The sequence below is a fragment of the Ranitomeya variabilis genome, chromosome 4 (assembly GCF_051348905.1).
Source record: "Ranitomeya variabilis isolate aRanVar5 chromosome 4, aRanVar5.hap1, whole genome shotgun sequence".
NCBI lineage: Eukaryota > Metazoa > Chordata > Amphibia > Anura > Dendrobatidae > Ranitomeya > Ranitomeya variabilis.
In genome coordinates this window covers 78,110,147-78,129,600 of record NC_135235.1, presented here as the reverse complement: position 1 = coordinate 78,129,600, position 19,454 = coordinate 78,110,147, and the positions used below count along the sequence as shown (strand labels likewise).

General features: G+C 44.3%; 1 protein-coding gene across 4 annotated transcripts in view; it reads left to right on the top strand.

The window, feature by feature from the left end:
* CABCOCO1 (ciliary associated calcium binding coiled-coil 1) overlaps nucleotides 1-19,454 on the top strand; it is a 209,160-nt gene that overhangs the window by 42,095 nt on the left and 147,611 nt on the right. For all 4 annotated transcript variants that reach the window (XM_077258779.1, XM_077258780.1, XM_077258781.1 and 1 more), the window contains exons 3-4: nucleotides 6,373-6,542; nucleotides 11,739-11,883. In XM_077258779.1, coding sequence (XP_077114894.1) covers nucleotides 6,373-6,542; nucleotides 11,739-11,883 — 315 coding nt within the window. The remainder of the gene's footprint in view (nucleotides 1-6,372; nucleotides 6,543-11,738; nucleotides 11,884-19,454) is intronic.

Sequence of the window (19,454 nt, the reverse complement as noted above, 5' to 3'; positions counted from 1 at the left end):
TGGCGTCCGATCTCAATTCCAGCCAATTCTGTGTTGAAAAAGTAAAACAGTGCTCCTTCCCTTCTGAGCTCTCCCGTGCGCCCAAACAGTAGTTTACCCCCACATATGGGGTATCAGCGTACTCAGGACAAATTGGACAACAACTTTTGGGGTCCAATTTCTTCTCTTACCCTTGGGAAAATAAAAAATTGGGGGCGAAAATATCATTTTTGTGAAAAAATATGATTTTTTTATTTTTACGGCTCTGCATTATAAACTTCTGTGAATCACTTAATGGGTCAAAGTGCTCACCACACATCTAGATAAGTTCCTTAGGGGGTCTACTTTCCAAAATGGTGTCACTTGTGGGGGGGTTTCAATGTTTAGGCACATCAGGGGCTCTCCAAACGCAACATAGCGTCACATCTCAATTCCAGTCAATTTTGCATTGAAAAGTCAAATGGCACTCCTTCGCTTCCGAGCTCTGCCATGCACCCAAACAGCGGTTTACCCCCACATATGGGGTATCGGCGTACTCAGGACAAATTGTACAACAACTTTTGGGGTCCATTTTCTCCTGTTACCCTTGGTAAAATAAAACAAATTGGAGCTGAATAAATTTTTTGTGAAAAAAAGTTAAATGTTCATTTTTATTTAAACATTCCAAAAATTCCTGTGAAACACCTGAAGGGTTAATAAACTTCTTGAATGTGGTTTTGAGCACCTTGAGGGGGGCAGTTTTTAGAATGATGTCACACCTGGGTTTTTTCTATCATATAGACCCCTCAAAATGACTTCAAATGAGATGTGGTCCCTAAAAATAAATGGTGTTGTAAAAATGAGAAATTGCTGGTCAAATTTTAACGCTTATAATTCCCTAACAAAAAAAAAATTTGGTTCCAAAATTGTGCTGATGTAAAGTAGACATGTGGGAAATGTTTCTTATTAAGTATTTTGTGTGACATATCTCTGTGATTTAATTGCATAAAAATTCAAATTTGGAAAATTGTGAAATTTTCAAAATTTTCGCCAAATTTCCGTTTTTTTCACAAATAAATGCAGGTAATATCAAAGAAATTTTACCACTATCATGAAGTACAATATGTCACGAGAAAACAGTGTCAGAATCCCCAGGATCCGTTGAAGCGTTCCAGAGTTATAACCTCATAAAGGGACAGTGGTCAGAATTGTAAGAATTGGCCCGGTCATTAACGTGCAAACCACCCTTGGGGGTAAAGGGGTTAAATTCTGGGCTTAGGCGTCCAGTGGGTGGTCTTTTGAATGAAAATCTATCTTTATTATTTTTTTTATGATTATTTATTTATATAGCACCATTGATTCCATGGTTCTGTACATGAGAAGGGGTTACATCAAAATACAGATATCACTTACAGTAAACAAACTAACAATGACAGACTGATACACAGGGGCGAAGACCCTGCCCTTGTGGGCTTACATTCTATCTTGTAAACTGTGAAAGTTAGCTGTAAATCAGTAGAAATGTCATGCAGCTGCAGTGCAGTGTAGCGCAACCTCCACCAGGAGCAGCTTGAGAGGGAAGTGAGACTGCACTCATAGAGCAGCAGCACAGACGCCACCAAGTGGCGAGAGAGTGGTCTGACAAGCCGAGTCAAAGAAAACGTTAGAAGCAGAAGTACAAATAGTAGCAGCAGTATACGTGGTCAGGAAGCCATTCAGGGGGTTCAGCACTGGTCAGAATGGGATAAGACAAAGACAAAAGGAGGTGAGTCCGAATACTAGCCAAGTCAAAAAGAAGAGAATCAAACCAACAATCAGGGAAACACTAGGAAAAGGGCAGACAGAGGGAGTCAACAGACACGGGGCAAGTCAGGGATCACAGCAGGATAGATCAAGAGCTACCAGAGTCAGGTTCACACGCCGAAGGCAGAACTATAGCTGACACCACCAGCAGGATGCATACTAAATCGCTGAACTGGGTTCAGGAGCTAAATCGCACACCTGAACCCAGAATGAGGCAGAGCACAGTTAACCCTTGACATGATCCGCCCAGAAAAAGGGTAGACTGGATTAAACCCTGGAACGGATCATGACAAGAATATACCACCCACAGGACTCCTTAAGCCAGTAATGAAATTAATAAAATACAAGCAATATTATATAATTTTTCACAAAACTATATCAGTTTGCTCAGCAAATGCTACTCTTTAGATTTCATGATCAGTATATGAGGTTCCCTTTAACAACCCAGTTAATAGAACTGATGTATATAATTGCACACGTTGTCAGGTACAAAGCTTTACAGCGTGTGACTTGAGTTTGACTGTAAGGGGTTGATGTTAAAAGTGTTTTACGTTCTCCTGGGAGATCTGGGGGTTAGGAGATCACTACATATTGTGAATCACAGATTTTCCATTTAGCCTGTGTGTTTGTGTCCTATATTAAATTAATTTGGTTTCCTTTGGTGCTGAAGAGGTTAACTACCCTTTTTCATACTGGTCAAAATCTTGCAGCTCCATTTTCAGCTGATTCTGATCTGGTCATTACCTCTCTCTACAAAACCTGGCTAGACCCTCTCTGTCTTGCCAGTAAATGCTTTGCTATCTAGCTCCTTGGAGACGCTCTGCTGAATAGGAGAACGTTGTTGCTACTGGAGATTGTTGCGTGCTGTGTATTGTTGGGGTGTATTCTTTCCTTATTGTCCTATTCCCATTTGGTTGATACATTCCTATCCTTCCCTATATACCTCTTTACATTTGGTGAGTGTTTGTATGTTTGTTGCCTTCTGTTCTCCCTGTTTTGTCTCTGTGTCTTGTTTACCTAATATTTCTGTCCCAGGTCTCATAGTGTGGGGGAGGGAACAGATCAGGGGTTAACAGGAGCATAGTAAGGTCAGAGACTCGGGCCTCTCTACCTTCAAGAGTACCCCTGGGCAGGGATAGTTAGGATCCCAGTTACAGGGACAGCTTGAGGCCCCCTTCCTTACCGAAGACAGTCACAGCGTGACAGTTAATCACTTAATCTTGTACTTAAAGGGACTCTGTCAAGTGATTCTTTTTCATTTCATACTAATAGTATCCTGATATAGGGCTTAGGAAGCCCTTTCAGAATATGTAACATTTATTGCTTTACCTTGCCCCGTTGTCTTGCTGTAAGCTCCGGACAATTCAGAGTCGCACGTCGACTAGCCGAGAGTATGTAAATCAAAAGTAAATATTCACCCCTGCCGACCCACGCCCATAATCCCGCTTGCTCCTCTGCGCCGACATCAGCATTAAGTGCTGTCATATTACTCGCGTGAGGATGACATCGCAATTCTCGGACTGGCCGTTGACTCTCATGACCTGAGTATAACAGCTACTTAGAAATACGTGCTGTCATGCTCAGGTTAGGAGAGCCAGCGGCCAGTCCGAGGATTGCAATGCAATCCTCGCACAAACAATATGGCAATCTGGCTGCATCCTGACAATCACTGATGTTGGCGCAAAGGGGTGGGCGGGATTATGGGCGTGGGTCAGGGTGAATATTTACTTTAGATTTACATACGCTTGACTAGCTGATGCTCGACTCTGAATTGTCCAAAACTATTTCAGGATTCTATAAGTATGCTATGAAAAAAATCACCTTACAGATTCCCTTTAACTTTTAGGCTGTGTTCACAAATTGTGGCCGAGATGTATTTAAAAAATGCACCGTTTGCCGCTGTTTTAAAAAATCACAACAAATTGTTGGATTATTACTGCGATTATGGCAAAAAAATGCACAACCAATATAGTTAAAGGTTTAAATCATGCTACAAAAGGATATAGATTTTTTAGATCATTCAAGGATCAAAGTTTCTAACTTTTTAATATAAAACCAGTGTTTCCAAAAATACATTAAAAAAATCAAACAAGATGATGCAAAAGATGATAAGAAATAAATGACTGAACAGAAAAGTCCTAGACAGAAAAAATCCTTTAAGTCTCTTCTGCTTACTTGGTGATGAAACAGTGAAGACATATCTCAGATCTCAGAAATCAGGCGTAGGTTTCAGCGGTCACTGTAAATCAGTTTCATACTTACCGTATTTTTCGGATTATAAGACGCACTTTTTTTCCAACAAATTTTGGAGGAAAATGGGGGTTCATCTTATAATGCGGGTATATCCTACCGTACACGGTGGAGGAGGGTCCCAGGGTCGCGGCTGGAGGAGGAAAGAGTGGAGCTTTGCTGCAGGCCGCAGAGGGTGGTGTCCGGTGCTGCGGGTGGTGTCCACTGCTGTGGGTGGTGTTCGCTGCTGTGGGTGGTGTTCGCTGCTGTGGGTAGTGTTCCCTGCTGTGGGTAGAGTTCCCTGCTGCGGGGGCTCTGCTGACCAGAGTCCCCGTGGTTCCATGGTTTCCTATGCGGTGGACTCTGGGAAAATGGCTGCCCGGGGCAGCGCATGCGCAGACGGAGATCTCCATCTGCGCATGAGCCGCCCCGGCAGCCATTTTCCCAGAGTCCACTGCATAGGAAACCATGGAACTGTAGGGGCTCTGGTCTTTCAAAAAATGTCGGCAGAGCCCCCTCAGCAGCATTGGAGACACCCCAGCTGCACCGGACACCACCCGCAGCGCCGCACATCTGAACACCCCCTCATCTCAGCCTGCAGCAACGCTCCACTCTTGCTTCCTCCAGCAGTGACTCTGGAACCCCGCTTCACCGAGCCACCACCCCTGTAAGCAATAAGATGCATGGATTATAAGAAGCACCACCATTTTATTAAAAAAAGTTTTTTCCTATTTTTCTCCTCAAAATTTGGGGTGCGTCTTATAATCCAGAGCATCTTATAATTTGAAAAATACTGTAATTTTTTTGTCAATACAAAGTCACTCTTCAAACAAGGGATAGATGTTAAGTGAACACTTGGCGTGGCTAAACCGTTCACGGCACCTTCCCCGCCTTTTTTCCACTTATCTCCACCCTTCTCGGGGCCCTGTAAGAGGTGTCAATCAAGGAAGAATGTCAAGATAGATGTGGCCGCTGTGCGCCAATCCTTTAAAGCTTTGGTCTTTTCTTGCACTACAGATGCGTGTGTGGTCACACTGTACCACGTGGACCTCTCCTTACAGCAATAGTGGAGAAATACCAGCAACATTTATGACCCAATTAGACCACTCTGGTAGCCAAATTGATCTAAAAGAACTTCAATTGATTTCACTAAAAAAAACAACTCAAAAGTCTATGCCCCATGAGCCTTTTTCTAGGCACATTGGCTTGCCGCCTTCTCGATCTTACGCTACAAGACTAATTGATAGGCTGAGTCATTTGCGTTCGGCAAATAAAAAATACAAAAGTAAAGAGAAGTTTTCTTCTGGCAGTGTATCTTTACAGGGAATGGGTCATCAGGCTTTTGCCACCTAATCTGAGAGCAGCATAATATAGATTCAGAGACTCTGATACCAGTGATGTGTCACTTACTGAGCTGCTTAGTGTAGTTTTTTTTTAAAAAAATCACTGTTTTATCAGCAGGAGATTATCACTAGAAGACTAGTAAATTTGCTGCCAGGTAGTCAATCAAAATCATGAGTTATGTATAACCCCGCCCCCACTACTGATCGGCAGCTTTCAGTACACTGTGCATAGGCAGAAAGCTGCCAATCAGTGGTGTAGGCGGGGTTATACAGAGCTCAACATTCAGATAACTACTAGATCGGTCGAAGATAAAACAGTGATTTTCTCAAAATGACTGTAAGGAGCTTAGTATGTGACACTTCACAGTAATCAGGGTCTCTAACCCTACATTCTGTAGCTCTCAAATGGAGTAACAAAACCCTTTTGACAGATTCCATTTAATATTTTTGTCCTAAATGTGTATGGACTTTTTAGAAATATTGCTCTCACGTACACTCCTCAACTGTTCTTCCAATTCGGACGAGGGGCGGGGGGGTATAATAGAGCTGAAATAGATTCACTAGGCTCACAGTATGAGAGTAGAGGAAAGAAAAGTAACCAGTGGACATTATAGAATTATTATAGCACAATATATCAGCATTAAAAATAAGCAGTGAGTGTTTTGTATTTCAAAAATAGTGTATGTAATATTCTACCGTGCCATCATGGAGTAAGCATTATGCCATAGGTTACCCCGACAGAGGACTTTAGTAGTATGGCAACTGGCTGATCATGCTGCAAGAAGTTTAGTAAGTGCAGTTTCTGGGAATAACCAGCTAAGTGTTAGGAAATATCCATTTACAGAAGATAATAGGTTATAATAATATAATATAATAATAATATAATAATAGGCAGTTTTTATTTTTAAGATGTTGGAGCTTACGGCATAATAACACATGATTATGCCTTATTTTCTGTAAGCAATTTCTTTCATTATTTTTATTTTTTTTAATTTGTTGTTTTCACGTTTTATAGCTTGTTCTTTATTTTCTTTTTCAGGCTAATGGAAGGATTTCTTGATGCTCAAGACCCTGAGACAAATTTGAAAGAAGCCGTCTTGGTAGATTATTATGTGTCTGGATTCTGCTGGGGAAAAGACAAGAACTTTAACTTACAGCAGTTGGGCGGTTTAATGGGGCTATTACATTTACTAATGGAAAATGTTCAAGGTACGTGCGTAATATGTGTACTGTATATACTGAGGACAATTCTGTCTAAGAATATATTTTAAAAAATGACATATTTTTGTTAACTTTAGACTAAGTCGGTGTTATGCCACTATGACAGTATATGTACACTTAAAATTTATGCACACAGGGAATATATATAGTGGTCACCATAAATTAGTAGACCTCAACAGGTTTGTCAGAAAACCTTTAGTTTCATCTCAGAATCAACATTGTCAATGGCATACCTTACTACAAAATACTTCCACAAATATGGGCCATTGATTGCAAACAAGATTTCTTATTTTGCCCACCCAAAAATGGTATTGTCCTAGCAAATTCATTCAAGACCATGTTGCAAAAATTAGTACACTCCAATGAAAGTCTGAAGAACAAGGTTAAAGTTTAGACTCCAAAATTCGAATTACCAAGAAATGAACCATAAGTGGGTCTAAATATTCATTAAACCAGTGTCCAGCTGACTATAGATGGGTGTCCAAAACAAAAAATCACCTTCTCATTTCAAGCTGTTAGCAATGGCACCACATGGAAGAGAAATGTCTCAAGATCTGTGAAAGAAAGTAATTTATTTATGCAAAAAAGGTGAAGGCAACGAAAAGATCAGCAAAGCTTTACTTATCAGTCAGAATACTGTAGCAAAAGTGATACAAAAATTTAACAAAGATGAAACTGCACCATCTCACAGAGACTTCCAGCCGACCACAAAAGTGAACAGCTAAACAGGAGCATCTTCTGATGAGAGGGGATTGAAGAAAATCGACATGCAAATTTCAGTGCAGTTAGGTTAAATAAGCAGAAAGCCAAAGCATAGTGAGTGTTTTCCGTGACACAATATGGTGCAGAGGAATGGGTGCTGTCCACAAATGAAGCTTTTCCTAAAGCCCATGCAGAAAAAGCCCCCCCTACAGCTTGCTAGGGTCTATGCTGAAAAATATGATGACTACTGTGTCTCTGTACTCTGGAATGATGAGACCAAGACAATTTTTTTTATAACTGATAGCTTCAAAGCTGTATGGCATCACAAAGGGAAGTGTTATGCATGCTGGTGGCACATGTGGTTCATGAACCCACTGTGCCACAGGGCCGAGCTTGCCTAGGAGGGGCATAGCTAAGTGGCTAGCTGGTGTTCACTGGAGCTCCTGATAGTGGAGTCAGGCTTGAGATGCAGGTATACACCAGGTCCACTCCTAGACAGTCCCTGATATTGCAGCTGCTGAGGTACGCAGACACGGATAGGACTCGGGCTCTGCTCAGACTACTAGGCCTAGAATCCACGAGTTGAAGGGTTACAGACATGGAATACTCGTATAGGCACACGTTCAGACACGCGGGTCTCGGACACAGATTCAAGTACATCAGGATCAGATTCAGGGTTCACAAAGACCAGGGACTATGGGTTCAGGACTGGCCACACAAGAACCATGGACCACTGGTACACGGCTGTCTTCTCAAGGACCAGGGACTATGGGTTCAAGATTGGCCACGCAAAGACCAAGGACTTCAAGTTCAGGACACTGGCCACACCAGGACCAGGGGACCTAAGAACTCACTAGCACCACTAACACACTAATGACACTCATTGCTTTGGCACCTCCCTGTTAAGGAGGGTGCCTCTTATACTAAATGCCTCCATTGGCTGGGGGTCATTTTACTATGTTCATGTCCTGCCTCTTTAAAAGCAGGGGAAGCTCGTTTGTGCACTAGGCGCACCGACAGTAAGTGTGGCGCACACAACACATGGAAGCAGGGAGCACACCGAGCACCACACCGTGCTTCCAGGGTGGTGAGTATGCCAGGCGTCTATGCATGGAGGGGGAAGAGGAACCATGTGGGAATGCCGGCACGCGTGTCACAGGGAGGAGTACAAAGAAAAATGCATGGTACCCACAGTGAAATATGGTGGAGTCAGTGTCCATATGTGGGGCTGCATGAGTGCTCCTGGTCTTCGGGGAGCTATATTTAATTGTTATCATGAATTCACAGATATACTACACTATTTTGAAATAGAAGATGCTACCATCACCTCATGCCTTTGGCATACGATGATCCAAAACACACAGCTAAAGCCATTGTGCATTTGGGAAGAACGGGGTGAAAGTGATTCAGGCCAAGTATTTCCTGATCTGAAAGCAATCACACTTGTAGGGAATTCTGAAACAAGTTTATCATCACCCTCTATCCATCATCCAGGCTGTAAAAGCGGTCGTTCTTGAAGAATATAAAAATTTAGATGTTACAATATGTCGACAACTTGTTCATTCTATGTCTAGTAGACTTGGTACTGTCCTTAAAAATCCTGGAGGTCACACAAAATAGTAGATGTAGTAATTTTTTATGTGGCGTGTATTAATTTTTTGCATCAACTAATTTGAATAAACCTGAAAATTTTGTAATGAAAATTATATTATGAACCTTACTTTCATGTTATGAGTAGTGTTGAGCGATACCGTCCGATACTTGAAAGTATCGGTATCGGAAAGTATCGGCCGATACCGGCAAAGTATCGGATCCAATCCGATACCGATACCCGATACCAATACAAGTCAATGGGACTCAGGTATCGGACGGTATTCCTGATGGTTCCCAGGGTCTGAAGGAGAGGAAACTCTCCTTCAGGCTCTGGGAACCATATTAATGTGTAAAAGAAAGAATTAAAATAAAACATATCGCTATACTCACCTGTCCGACGCAGCCGGGACCTCAGCGAGGGAACCGGCAGCGTTGTTTGTTTAAAATTCGCGCTTTTACTTGGTTACGTGAGGTCCCGGCTTGTGATTGGTCAGGGCGGCCATGTTGCCGGGACGCGGACCAATCACAGCAAGCCGTGACGAAATTACGTCACGGCTTGCTGTGATTGGTCCGAGTCCCGGCAACATGGCCGCCATTAACCAATCACAAGCCGTGACGTCACGGGAGGCTGGACATGCGCGTATTTTGAAAAGCGCGCGTGTCCAGCCTCCAGTGACGTCCCGGCTTATGATTGGTCACGGCGCCATGTTGCCAGGACGCGGACCAATCACAGCAAGCCGTGACGAAATTACGTCACGGCTTGCTGTGATTGGTCCGCGTCCCGGCAACATGGCCGCCATTAACCAATCACAAGCCGTGACGTCACGGGAGGCTGGACACGCGCGCTTTTCAAAATACGCGCATGTCCAGCCTCCCGTGACGTCCCGGCTTGTGATTGGTTAATGGCGGCCATGTTGCCGGGACGTCACTGGAGGCTGGACACGCGCGCTTTTCAAAATACGCGCATGTCCAGCCTCCCGTGACGTCCCGGCTTGTGACTGGTTAATGGCGGCCATGTTGCCGGGACGTCACTGGAGGCTGGACACGCGCGCTTTTCAAAATACGCGCATGTCCAGCCTCCCGTGACGTCCCGGCTTGTGATTGGTTAATGGCGGCCATGTTGCCGGGACGTCACTGGAGGCTGGACACGCGCGCTTTTCAAAATACGCGCATGTCCAGCCTCCCGTGACGTCACGGCTTGTGATTGGTTAATGGCGGCCATGTTGCCGGGACGCGGACCAATCACAGCAAGCCGTGACGTAATTTCGTCACGGCTTGCTGTGATTGGTCCGCGTCCCGGCAACATGGCCGCCCTGACCAATCACAAGCCGGGACTTCACGTAACCAAGTAAAAGCGCGAAATTTAAACAAACAACGCTGCCGGTTCCCTCGCTGAGGTCCCGGCTGCGTCGGACAGGTGAGTATAGCGATATTTTTTATTTTAATTCTCTTTTTTACACATTATTACATTAATGTTGTTGTGATACCCGATACCCGATATCACAAAAATATCGGATCTCGGTATCGGAAATTCCGATACAGCAAGTATCGGCCGATACCCGATACTTGCAGTATCGGAATGCTCAACACTAGTTATGAGTTAAATAAATGTTCTATAAAACTCAGTCTTGTTAAAGCTTTGGAAATTGTTTTTGTGTTCACTGAGATATTGATGTAAAAGAACCTTGCCTAATCATTCTTCCATTTTTTGGCCAGCAACCTACACAGACATCTATATTGAGACTAGAAAGGATCGAAAAGAATCATAATACCCTGGATCTGCATGCACTTCAGAACCTTGGAAGTGCAAACTTACTTGGCACCCGAATACCAGTGTTATTGGCTCACCTGGTGAGATGGAATCTGTAAAACATAGATCTGGATGGTGCAATAGTGCAGGTCTTGTCGGACAAAATGTGGATCAGCAAGGATGAGGACAGCAGGGTATGCAGGATAGCAGGCAAACTTGCTTAGCAGGTAGCACAGATGAAGCAGGGTCTGGTTTGCAGATGCACATGAAAACAATAAAATTGTATAGGTCTAGTAATTGCAAGTCCAGAATGTCAGCGTCCAGCTGCCAAGGAAAACTAAATGGATGCCGGACTGAGTCCAGATCAAGCACAGTTATCGGACAGAAGCACAGTTTACAGGGACACTATACTATTTCTATTATGTTTTTACCAATATTATATATGCAGGACAATCCAGGGGTCATTTTAAATGTACGGTCACTGCGTTAATAGATCAAAGAGGTTCCTACACTCAAGTACTGATGAATCCGGTAGACTGCAAGCCTGCAAGGGCAGGCTCGCTCCCCTCTGTTCCAGGCTATCATTGTAAGTTTGTTTGTTGTAATATATATATGTATTCTGTATGCAACCATCTCTTATGTACATAGCTATGGAATCAAAGGTGCTCTAAAAATAAATAATAATAATAATAATAAAATCAGGCTTTTAATCCAATTAACACATAAATCCATTTAGGATGCGTTTCAGCCTGTCCCAGGCTTCCATCAGTACGTGAGTGCCGGTGCCTCTTTGAATTCTATACATTGCATTTTCCTCAAGCACCACTTCACATGGTGAGTAACGAACCAACCTTTTGGATTCTAGTACGTTAAGAGTGACACTATGAATACAACTTTTGACTATTGTGTATAATTATATTTTCTGAAATAATTACTAAATTGCAGACAATTTTCATACTTCATATGAATGAACAGAAATTGTGATTTTTAGTTATCATGTAGCCCTGACATTACTTATTTCATTTATAGCTAGGAGGATACCCTTTGTTCCAACAAACACTGACCCAATGTCGGTTCAGGTTCTAATTGTCAGACAGAACACCCTTCCCTAATCTAAGTTTTCCTCTTTTATGTTTCAGACAAAAGGATGTCACTTGCAGAGAACATCTTAGAGCTAGCGAGAGCCTTGAGAGGCATAGGACATAGCCTTCAGAAGGATAAAGGAAAATTAACATTTTTTAATGTCGACCAAGCCAAAGATATTATCAACTACTTTAAAATCAGGTATGTTTTTGTGCTCCCAAATTATTAAACTGGAACTAGAAATGTGGCACTTACCGTCTTTTTAGGCTTTGGAGTGGATTGACACTGGTAAGCAGCAGCTTTACGGCATCTGGAGAGCCCTTGTGTAAGTTCTCCATCCATGTTAGGGTATGTGCAAACGTTCAGGAATTTTCAAGTTTTTTCGCAATAAAGCACATAAAAAAATGCATACATATGCATCCTATTAGAGTTGAGCGACTTTTACTTTTTTCGGATCGAGTCGGGTTTTGCGAAACCCGACTTTGTCAAAAGTCGGGTCGGGTGAAATCGGACGATTATTGCGAAAAGTCGGGGGCCAACTGAAACACGAAACCCAATGCAAGTCAAAGGGGAATCAAAGTCGGCAGTGAGTGGAGGACAGGAAAACACCTACAGTGCCCATTTTAATGCCAAAAACATCAATTCTTATTACTTAAAGCTTGTCAATCTTAATTTACTTTATAGTAATAGTTAGGCATTAAAAACTGGGGGGCATTTGGCTAAAGTTGTGGGGGGTAGGGCTGGCTCAAAATTTTCGTGGACCCAGGAAACGCGGAATACGTCACGGCGGTGGAGCAGGGAGAGGTAAGTATTTCAACTTTGCAAGTGCTGTGATCCTGAGCAAGCAGGGGGGGCCCACTCATTGGCACTGGCACAGGGCCCCTCATAGTACGGCGGTGTGTTTGACGGCGGGTGGCGCCTCCCACTGCCAGAGACACTGTTGCGTACTATGAGGGGCCCTGTGCCAGTGACGTCGCCAACGAGTATGCCCCCCACCTGATGAAGGAACCTGCACTTTCATCTGCACCTTCCTCTTTGTCCCCGTGTAAGGTGGTATAGTATGCAGGAAGGGGAACCTGACTTTCAGCAGGGTCAGATTCTGGCTGTGTAGAGTGCAAGGGGAATGTAGAGGTCTGGGTCAATGTACCAGCAGACTCATCTAGCAGTGGCTGGGCAATGGGCAGGATGAGGAGGAAATACTGATATAGGCCCAAATAATAAAGTAGGCTAAATGCAGTTCAAAATTGGTAACAGGACTAAACAGGCGGCATTGCTTTGTTCAGTGGAGGAAAACTGTAATGAGTGGCAGACACAGTTAGTAGGCCCAAATAATAAAGTAGGCTATATGCAGTTCAAATGTGGTAACAGGACTAAACAGGCGGCATTGCTTTGTTTAGTGGAGGAAAACTGTAATGAGTGACAGACACAGTTAGTTGGCCCAAATAATAAAGTAGGCTAAATGCAGTTGAAATGTGGTAACAGGACTAAACAGGCGGCTGTTATGGTTCTCAATGGCAAGAGAACATAGCCCAGCAAACATAAGAACTAGCTCTTGGAAGGATGGAAACTAAACTGACCATGAACTAAACCTGCCGCACAACTAACAGTAGCCGGGTAGCGTAGCCTGCGTTTTATCCCTAGACGCCCAGCGCCGGCCGGAGGACTAACTAATCCTGGCAGAGGAAAATATAGTCCTGGCTCACCTCTAGAGAAATTTCCCCGAAAGGCAGACAGAGGCCCCCACAAATATTGGCGGTGATTTTAGATGAAATGACAAACGTAGTATGAAAATAGGTTTAGCAAAATTGAGGTCCGCTTACTAGATAGCAGGAAGACAGAAAGGGCACTTTCATGGTCAGCTGAAAACCCTATCAAAATACCATCCTGAAATTACTTTAAGACTCTAGTATTAACTCATAACATCAGAGTGGCAATTTCAGATCACAAGAGCTTTCCAGACACAGAAACGAAACTACAGCTGTGAACTGGAACAAAATGCAAAAACAAACAAGGACTAAGTCCAACTTAGCTGGGAGTTGTCTAGCAGCAGGAACATGCACAGAAAGGCTTCTGATTACAATGTTGACCGGCATGGAAGTGACAGAGGAGCAAGGCTAAATAGCGACTCCCACATCCTGATGGAAACAGGTGAACAGAGAGGATGATGCACACCAGTTCAATTCCACCAGTGGCCACCGGGGGAGCCCAAAATCCAATTTCACAACAGTACCCCCCCCTCAAGGAGGGGGCACCGAACCCTCACCAGAACCACCAGGGCGATCAGGATGAGCCCTATGAAAGGCACGGACCAAATCGGAGGCATGAACATCAGAGGCAGTCACCCAAGAATTATCCTCCTGACCGTATCCCTTCCATTTGACCAGATACTGGAGTTTCCGTCTGGAAACACGGGAGTCCAAGATTTTTTCCACAACGTACTCCAACTCGCCCTCAACCAACACCGGAGCAGGAGGCTCAACGGAAGGCACAACCGGTACCTCATACCTGCGCAATAATGACCGATGAAAAACATTATGAATAGAAAAAGATGCAGGGAGGTCCAAACGGAAGGACACAGGGTTAAGAATCTCCAATATCTTGTACGGGCCGATGAACCGAGGCTTAAACTTGGGAGAAGAAACCCTCATAGGGACAAAACGAGAAGACAACCACACCAAGTCCCCAACACAAAGCCGAGGACCAACCCGACGCCGGCGGTTGGCAAAAAGCTGAGTCTTCTCCTGGGACAACTTCAAATTGTCCACTACCTGCCCCCAAATCTGATGCAACCTCTCCACCACAGCATCCACTCCAGGACAATCCGAAGATTCCACCTGACCAGAAGAAAATCGAGGATGAAACCCCGAATTACAGAAAAAGGGAGACACCAAGGTGGCAGAGCTGGCCCGATTATTGAGGGCAAACTCCGCTAAAGGCAAAAAAGCAACCCAATCATCCTGATCTGCAGACACAAAACACCTCAAATATGTCTCCAAGGTCTGATTCGTCCGCTCGGTCTGGCCATTAGTCTGAGGATGGAAAGCAGACGAGAAAGACAAATCTATGCCCATCCTAGCACAGAATGCTCGCCAAAATCTAGACACGAATTGGGTACCTCTGTCAGAAACGATATTCTCCGGAATACCATGCAAACGGACCACATTTTGAAAAAACAGAGGAACCAACTCGGAAGAAGAAGGCAACTTAGGCAGGGGAACCAAATGGACCATCTTAGAGAAACGATCACACACCACCCAGATGACAGACATCTTCTGAGAAACAGGAAGATCCGAAATAAAATCCATCGAGATGTGCGTCCAGGGCCTCTTCGGGATAGGCAAGGGCAACAACAATCCACTAGCCCGAGAACAACAAGGCTTGGCCCGAGCACAAACGTCACAAGACTGCACGAAGCCTCGCACATCTCGAGACAGGGAAGGCCACCAGAAGGACCTTGCCACCAAATCCCTGGTACCAAAGATTCCAGGATGACCTGCCAACGCAGAAGAATGAACCTTAGAAATGACTTTACTGGTCCAATCATCAGGAACAAACAGTCTACCAGGTGGGCAACGATCAGGTCTATCCGCCTGAAACTCCTGCAAGGCCCGCCGCAGGTCTGGAGAAACGGCAGACAATATCACTCCATCCTTAAGGATACCTGTAGGTTCAGAATTACCAGGGGAGTCAGGCTCAAAACTCCTAGAAAGGGCATCCGCCTTAACATTCTTAGAACCCGGCAGGTAGGACACCACAAAATTAAACCGAGAGAAAAACAACGACCAGCGCGCCTGTCTAGGATTCAGGCGTCTGGCGGACTCAAGATAAATTAGATTTTTGTGGTCAGTCAATACCACCACCTGATGTCTAGCCCCCTCAAGCCAATGACGCCACTCCTCAAAAGCCCACTTCATGGCCAAAAGCTCCCGATTCCCAACATCATAATTCCGCTCGGCGGGCGAAAATTTACGCGAGAAAAAAGCACAAGGTCTCATCACGGAGCAATCGGAACTTCTCTGCGACAAAACCGCCCCAGCTCCGATTTCAGAAGCGTCGACCTCAACCTGAAAAGGAAGAGCAACATCAGGCTGACGCAACACAGGGGCGGAAGAAAAGCGGCGCTTAAGCTCCCGAAAGGCCTCCACAGCAGCAGGGGACCAATCAGCAACATCAGCACCCTTCTTAGTCAAATCAGTCAATGGTTTAACAACATCAGAAAAACCAGCAATAAATCGACGATAAAAGTTAGCAAAGCCCAAAAATTTCTGAAGACTCTTAAGAGAAGAGGGTTGCGTCCAATCACAAATAGCCTGAACCTTGACAGGATCCATCTCGATGGAAGAGGGGGAAAAAATATATCCCAAAAAGGAAATCTTTTGAACCCCAAAAACGCACTTAGAACCCTTCACACACAAGGAATTAGACCGCAAAACCTGAAAAACCCTCCTGACCTGCTGGACATGAGAGTCCCAGTCATCCGAAAAAATCAAAATATCATCCAGATACACAATCATAAATTTATCCAAATAATCACGGAAAATGTCATGCATAAAGGACTGAAAGACTGAAGGGGCATTTGAAAGACCAAAAGGCATCACCAAATACTCAAAGTGGCCCTCGGGCGTATTAAATGCGGTTTTCCACTCATCCCCCTGCTTAATTCGCACCAAATTATACGCCCCACGAAGATCTATCTTAGAGAACCACTTGGCCCCCTTTATGCGAGCAAACAAATCAGTCAGCAGTGGCAACGGATATTGATATTTAACCGTGATTTTATTCAAAAGCCGATAATCAATGCACGGCCTCAAAGAGCCATCTTTCTTAGCCACAAAGAAAAAACCGGCTCCTAAGGGAGATGACGAAGGACGAATATGTCCCTTTTCCAAGGACTCCTTTATATATTCTCGCATAGCAGCATGTTCAGGCACAGACAGATTAAATAAACGACCCTTAGGGTATTTACTACCCGGAATCAAATCTATGGCACAATCGCACTCCCGGTGCGGAGGTAATGAACCAAGTTTAGGTTCTTCAAAAACGTCACGATATTCAGTCAAGAATTCAGGAATCTCAGAGGGAATAGATGATGAAATGGAAACCACAGGTACGTCCCCATGCGTCCCCTTACATCCCCAGCTTAACACAGACATAGCTTTCCAGTCAAGGACTGGGTTATGAGATTGCAGCCATGGCAATCCAAGCACCAACACATCATGTAGGTTATACAGCACAAGAAAGCGAATAACCTCCCGGTGATCCGGATTAATCCGCATAGTTACTTGTGTCCAGTATTGTGGTTTATTGCTAGCCAATGGGGTGGAGTCAATCCCCTTCAGGGGTATAGGAGTTTCAAGAGGCTCCAAATCATACCCACAGCGTTTGGCAAAGGACCAATCCATAAGACTCAAAGCGGCGCCAGAGTCGACATAGGCATCCGCGGTAATAGATGATAAAGAACAAATCAGGGTCACAGATAGAATAAACTTAGACTGTAAAGTGCCAATTGAAACAGACTTATCAAGCTTCTTAGTACGCTTAGAGCATGCTGATATAACATGAGTTGAATCACCGCAATAGAAGCACAACCCATTTTTTCATCTAAAATTCTGCCGTTCACTTCTGGACAGAATTCTATCACATTGCATATTCTCTGGCGTCTTCTCAGTAGACACCGCCAAATGGTGCACAGGTTTGCGCTCCCGCAGACGCCTATCGATCTGGATAGCCATTGTCATGGACTCATTCAGACCCGCAGGCACAGGGAACCCCACCATAACATCCTTAATGGCATCAGAGAGACCCTCTCTGAAATTCGCCGCCAGGGCGCACTCATTCCACTGAGTAAGCACAGCCCATTTACGGAATTTCTGGCAGTATATTTCAGCTTCGTCTTGCCCCTGAGATAGGGACATCAAGGCCTTTTCCGCCTGAAGTTCTAACTGAGGTTCCTCATAAAGCAACCCCAAGGCCAGAAAAAACGCATCCACATTGAGCAACGCAGGATCCCCTGGAGCCAATGCAAAAGCCCAATCCTGAGGGTCGCCCCGGAGCAAAGAAATCACAATCCTGACCTGCTGAGCAGGATCTCCAGCAGAGCGAGATTTCAGGGACAAAAACAACTTGCAATTATTTTTGAAATTTTGAAAGCAAGATCTATTCCCTGAGAAAAATTCAGGCAAAGGAATTCTAGGTTCAGATATAGGAACATGAACAACAAAATCTTGTAAGTTTTGAACTTTCGTGGTGAGATTATTCAAACCTGCAGCTAAACTCTGAATATCCATTTTATACAGGTGAACACAGAGCCATTCCAGGATTAGAAGGAGAGAGAGAGAGAAAGGCTGCAATATAGGCAGACTTGCAAGAGATTCAATTACAAGCACACTCAGAACTGAGAGAAAAAAAAAAAAAATCTTCAGCAGACTTCTCTTTTCTCTCCTTTCTCTGTCAATTAATTTAACCCTTTTAGGCCGGTCAAACTGTTATGGTTCTCAATGGCAAGAGAACATAGCCCAGCAAACATAAGAACTAGCTCTTGGAAGGATGGAAACTAAACTGACCATGAACTAAACCTGCCGCACAACTAACAGTAGCCGGGTAGCGTAGCCTGCGTTTTATCCCTAGACGCCCAGCGCCGGCCGGAGGACTAACTAATCCTGGCAGAGGAAAATATAGTCCTGGCTCACCTCTAGAGAAATTTCCCCGAAAGGCAGACAGAGGCCCCCACAAATATTGGCGGTGATTTTAGATGAAATGACAAACGTAGTATGAAAATAGGTTTAGCAAAATTGAGGTCCGCTTACTAGATAGCAGGAAGACAGAAAGGGCACTTTCATGGTCAGCTGAAAACCCTATCAAAATACCATCCTGAAATTACTTTAAGACTCTAGTATTAACTCATAACATCAGAGTGGCAATTTCAGATCACAAGAGCTTTCCAGACACAGAAACGAAACTACAGCTGTGAACTGGAACAAAATGCAAAAACAAACAAGGACTAAGTCCAACTTAGCTGGGAGTTGTCTAGCAGCAGGAACATGCACAGAAAGGCTTCTGATTACAATGTTGACCGGCATGGAAGTGACAGAGGAGCAAGGCTAAATAGCGACTCCCACATCCTGATGGAAACAGGTGAACAGAGAGGATGATGCACACCAGTTCAATTCCACCAGTGGCCACCGGGGGAGCCCAAAATCCAATTTCACAACAGGCGGCATTGCTTTGTTCAGTGGAGGACAACTGTAATGAGTGGCAGACACAGTTAGTAGGCCCAAATAATACAGTAGGCTAAATGCAGTTCAAATGTGGTAACAGGACTAAACAGGCGGCATTGCTTTGTTCAGTGGAGGACAACTGTAATGAGCGGCAGACACAGTTAGTAGGCCCAAATAATAAAGTGGGCTAAATGTCTGCCAAAAAATTGTTCATAAATAAACAGGTGGCATAGCTAGGTACAGGGGTGGGCTCCTCTGCCGAGTAGCAGACAGTGGTAGTAGGCGCAAAGTATTAATTGGTCTAAATGGAGGCCAGGGCCCCTGTATATTTTAACTATCATCTATCATTTCAACAAATTTGTATTGGCAGTGCCATTGAAGGATTTAACAGCACAGACTACACAGTGGTGGAGCAGGGAGAAGTAAGTATTGCAAGTGGTAGAGCACTGTTCGAGCTGGGGGGAGCACTCTCTCGTGGGTGGCGGTACTGGCACAGGGCCCCTCCTATTACGACGGTGTGTCTGACATTGGTTGTGCTCCACCACCGTCAGAAAC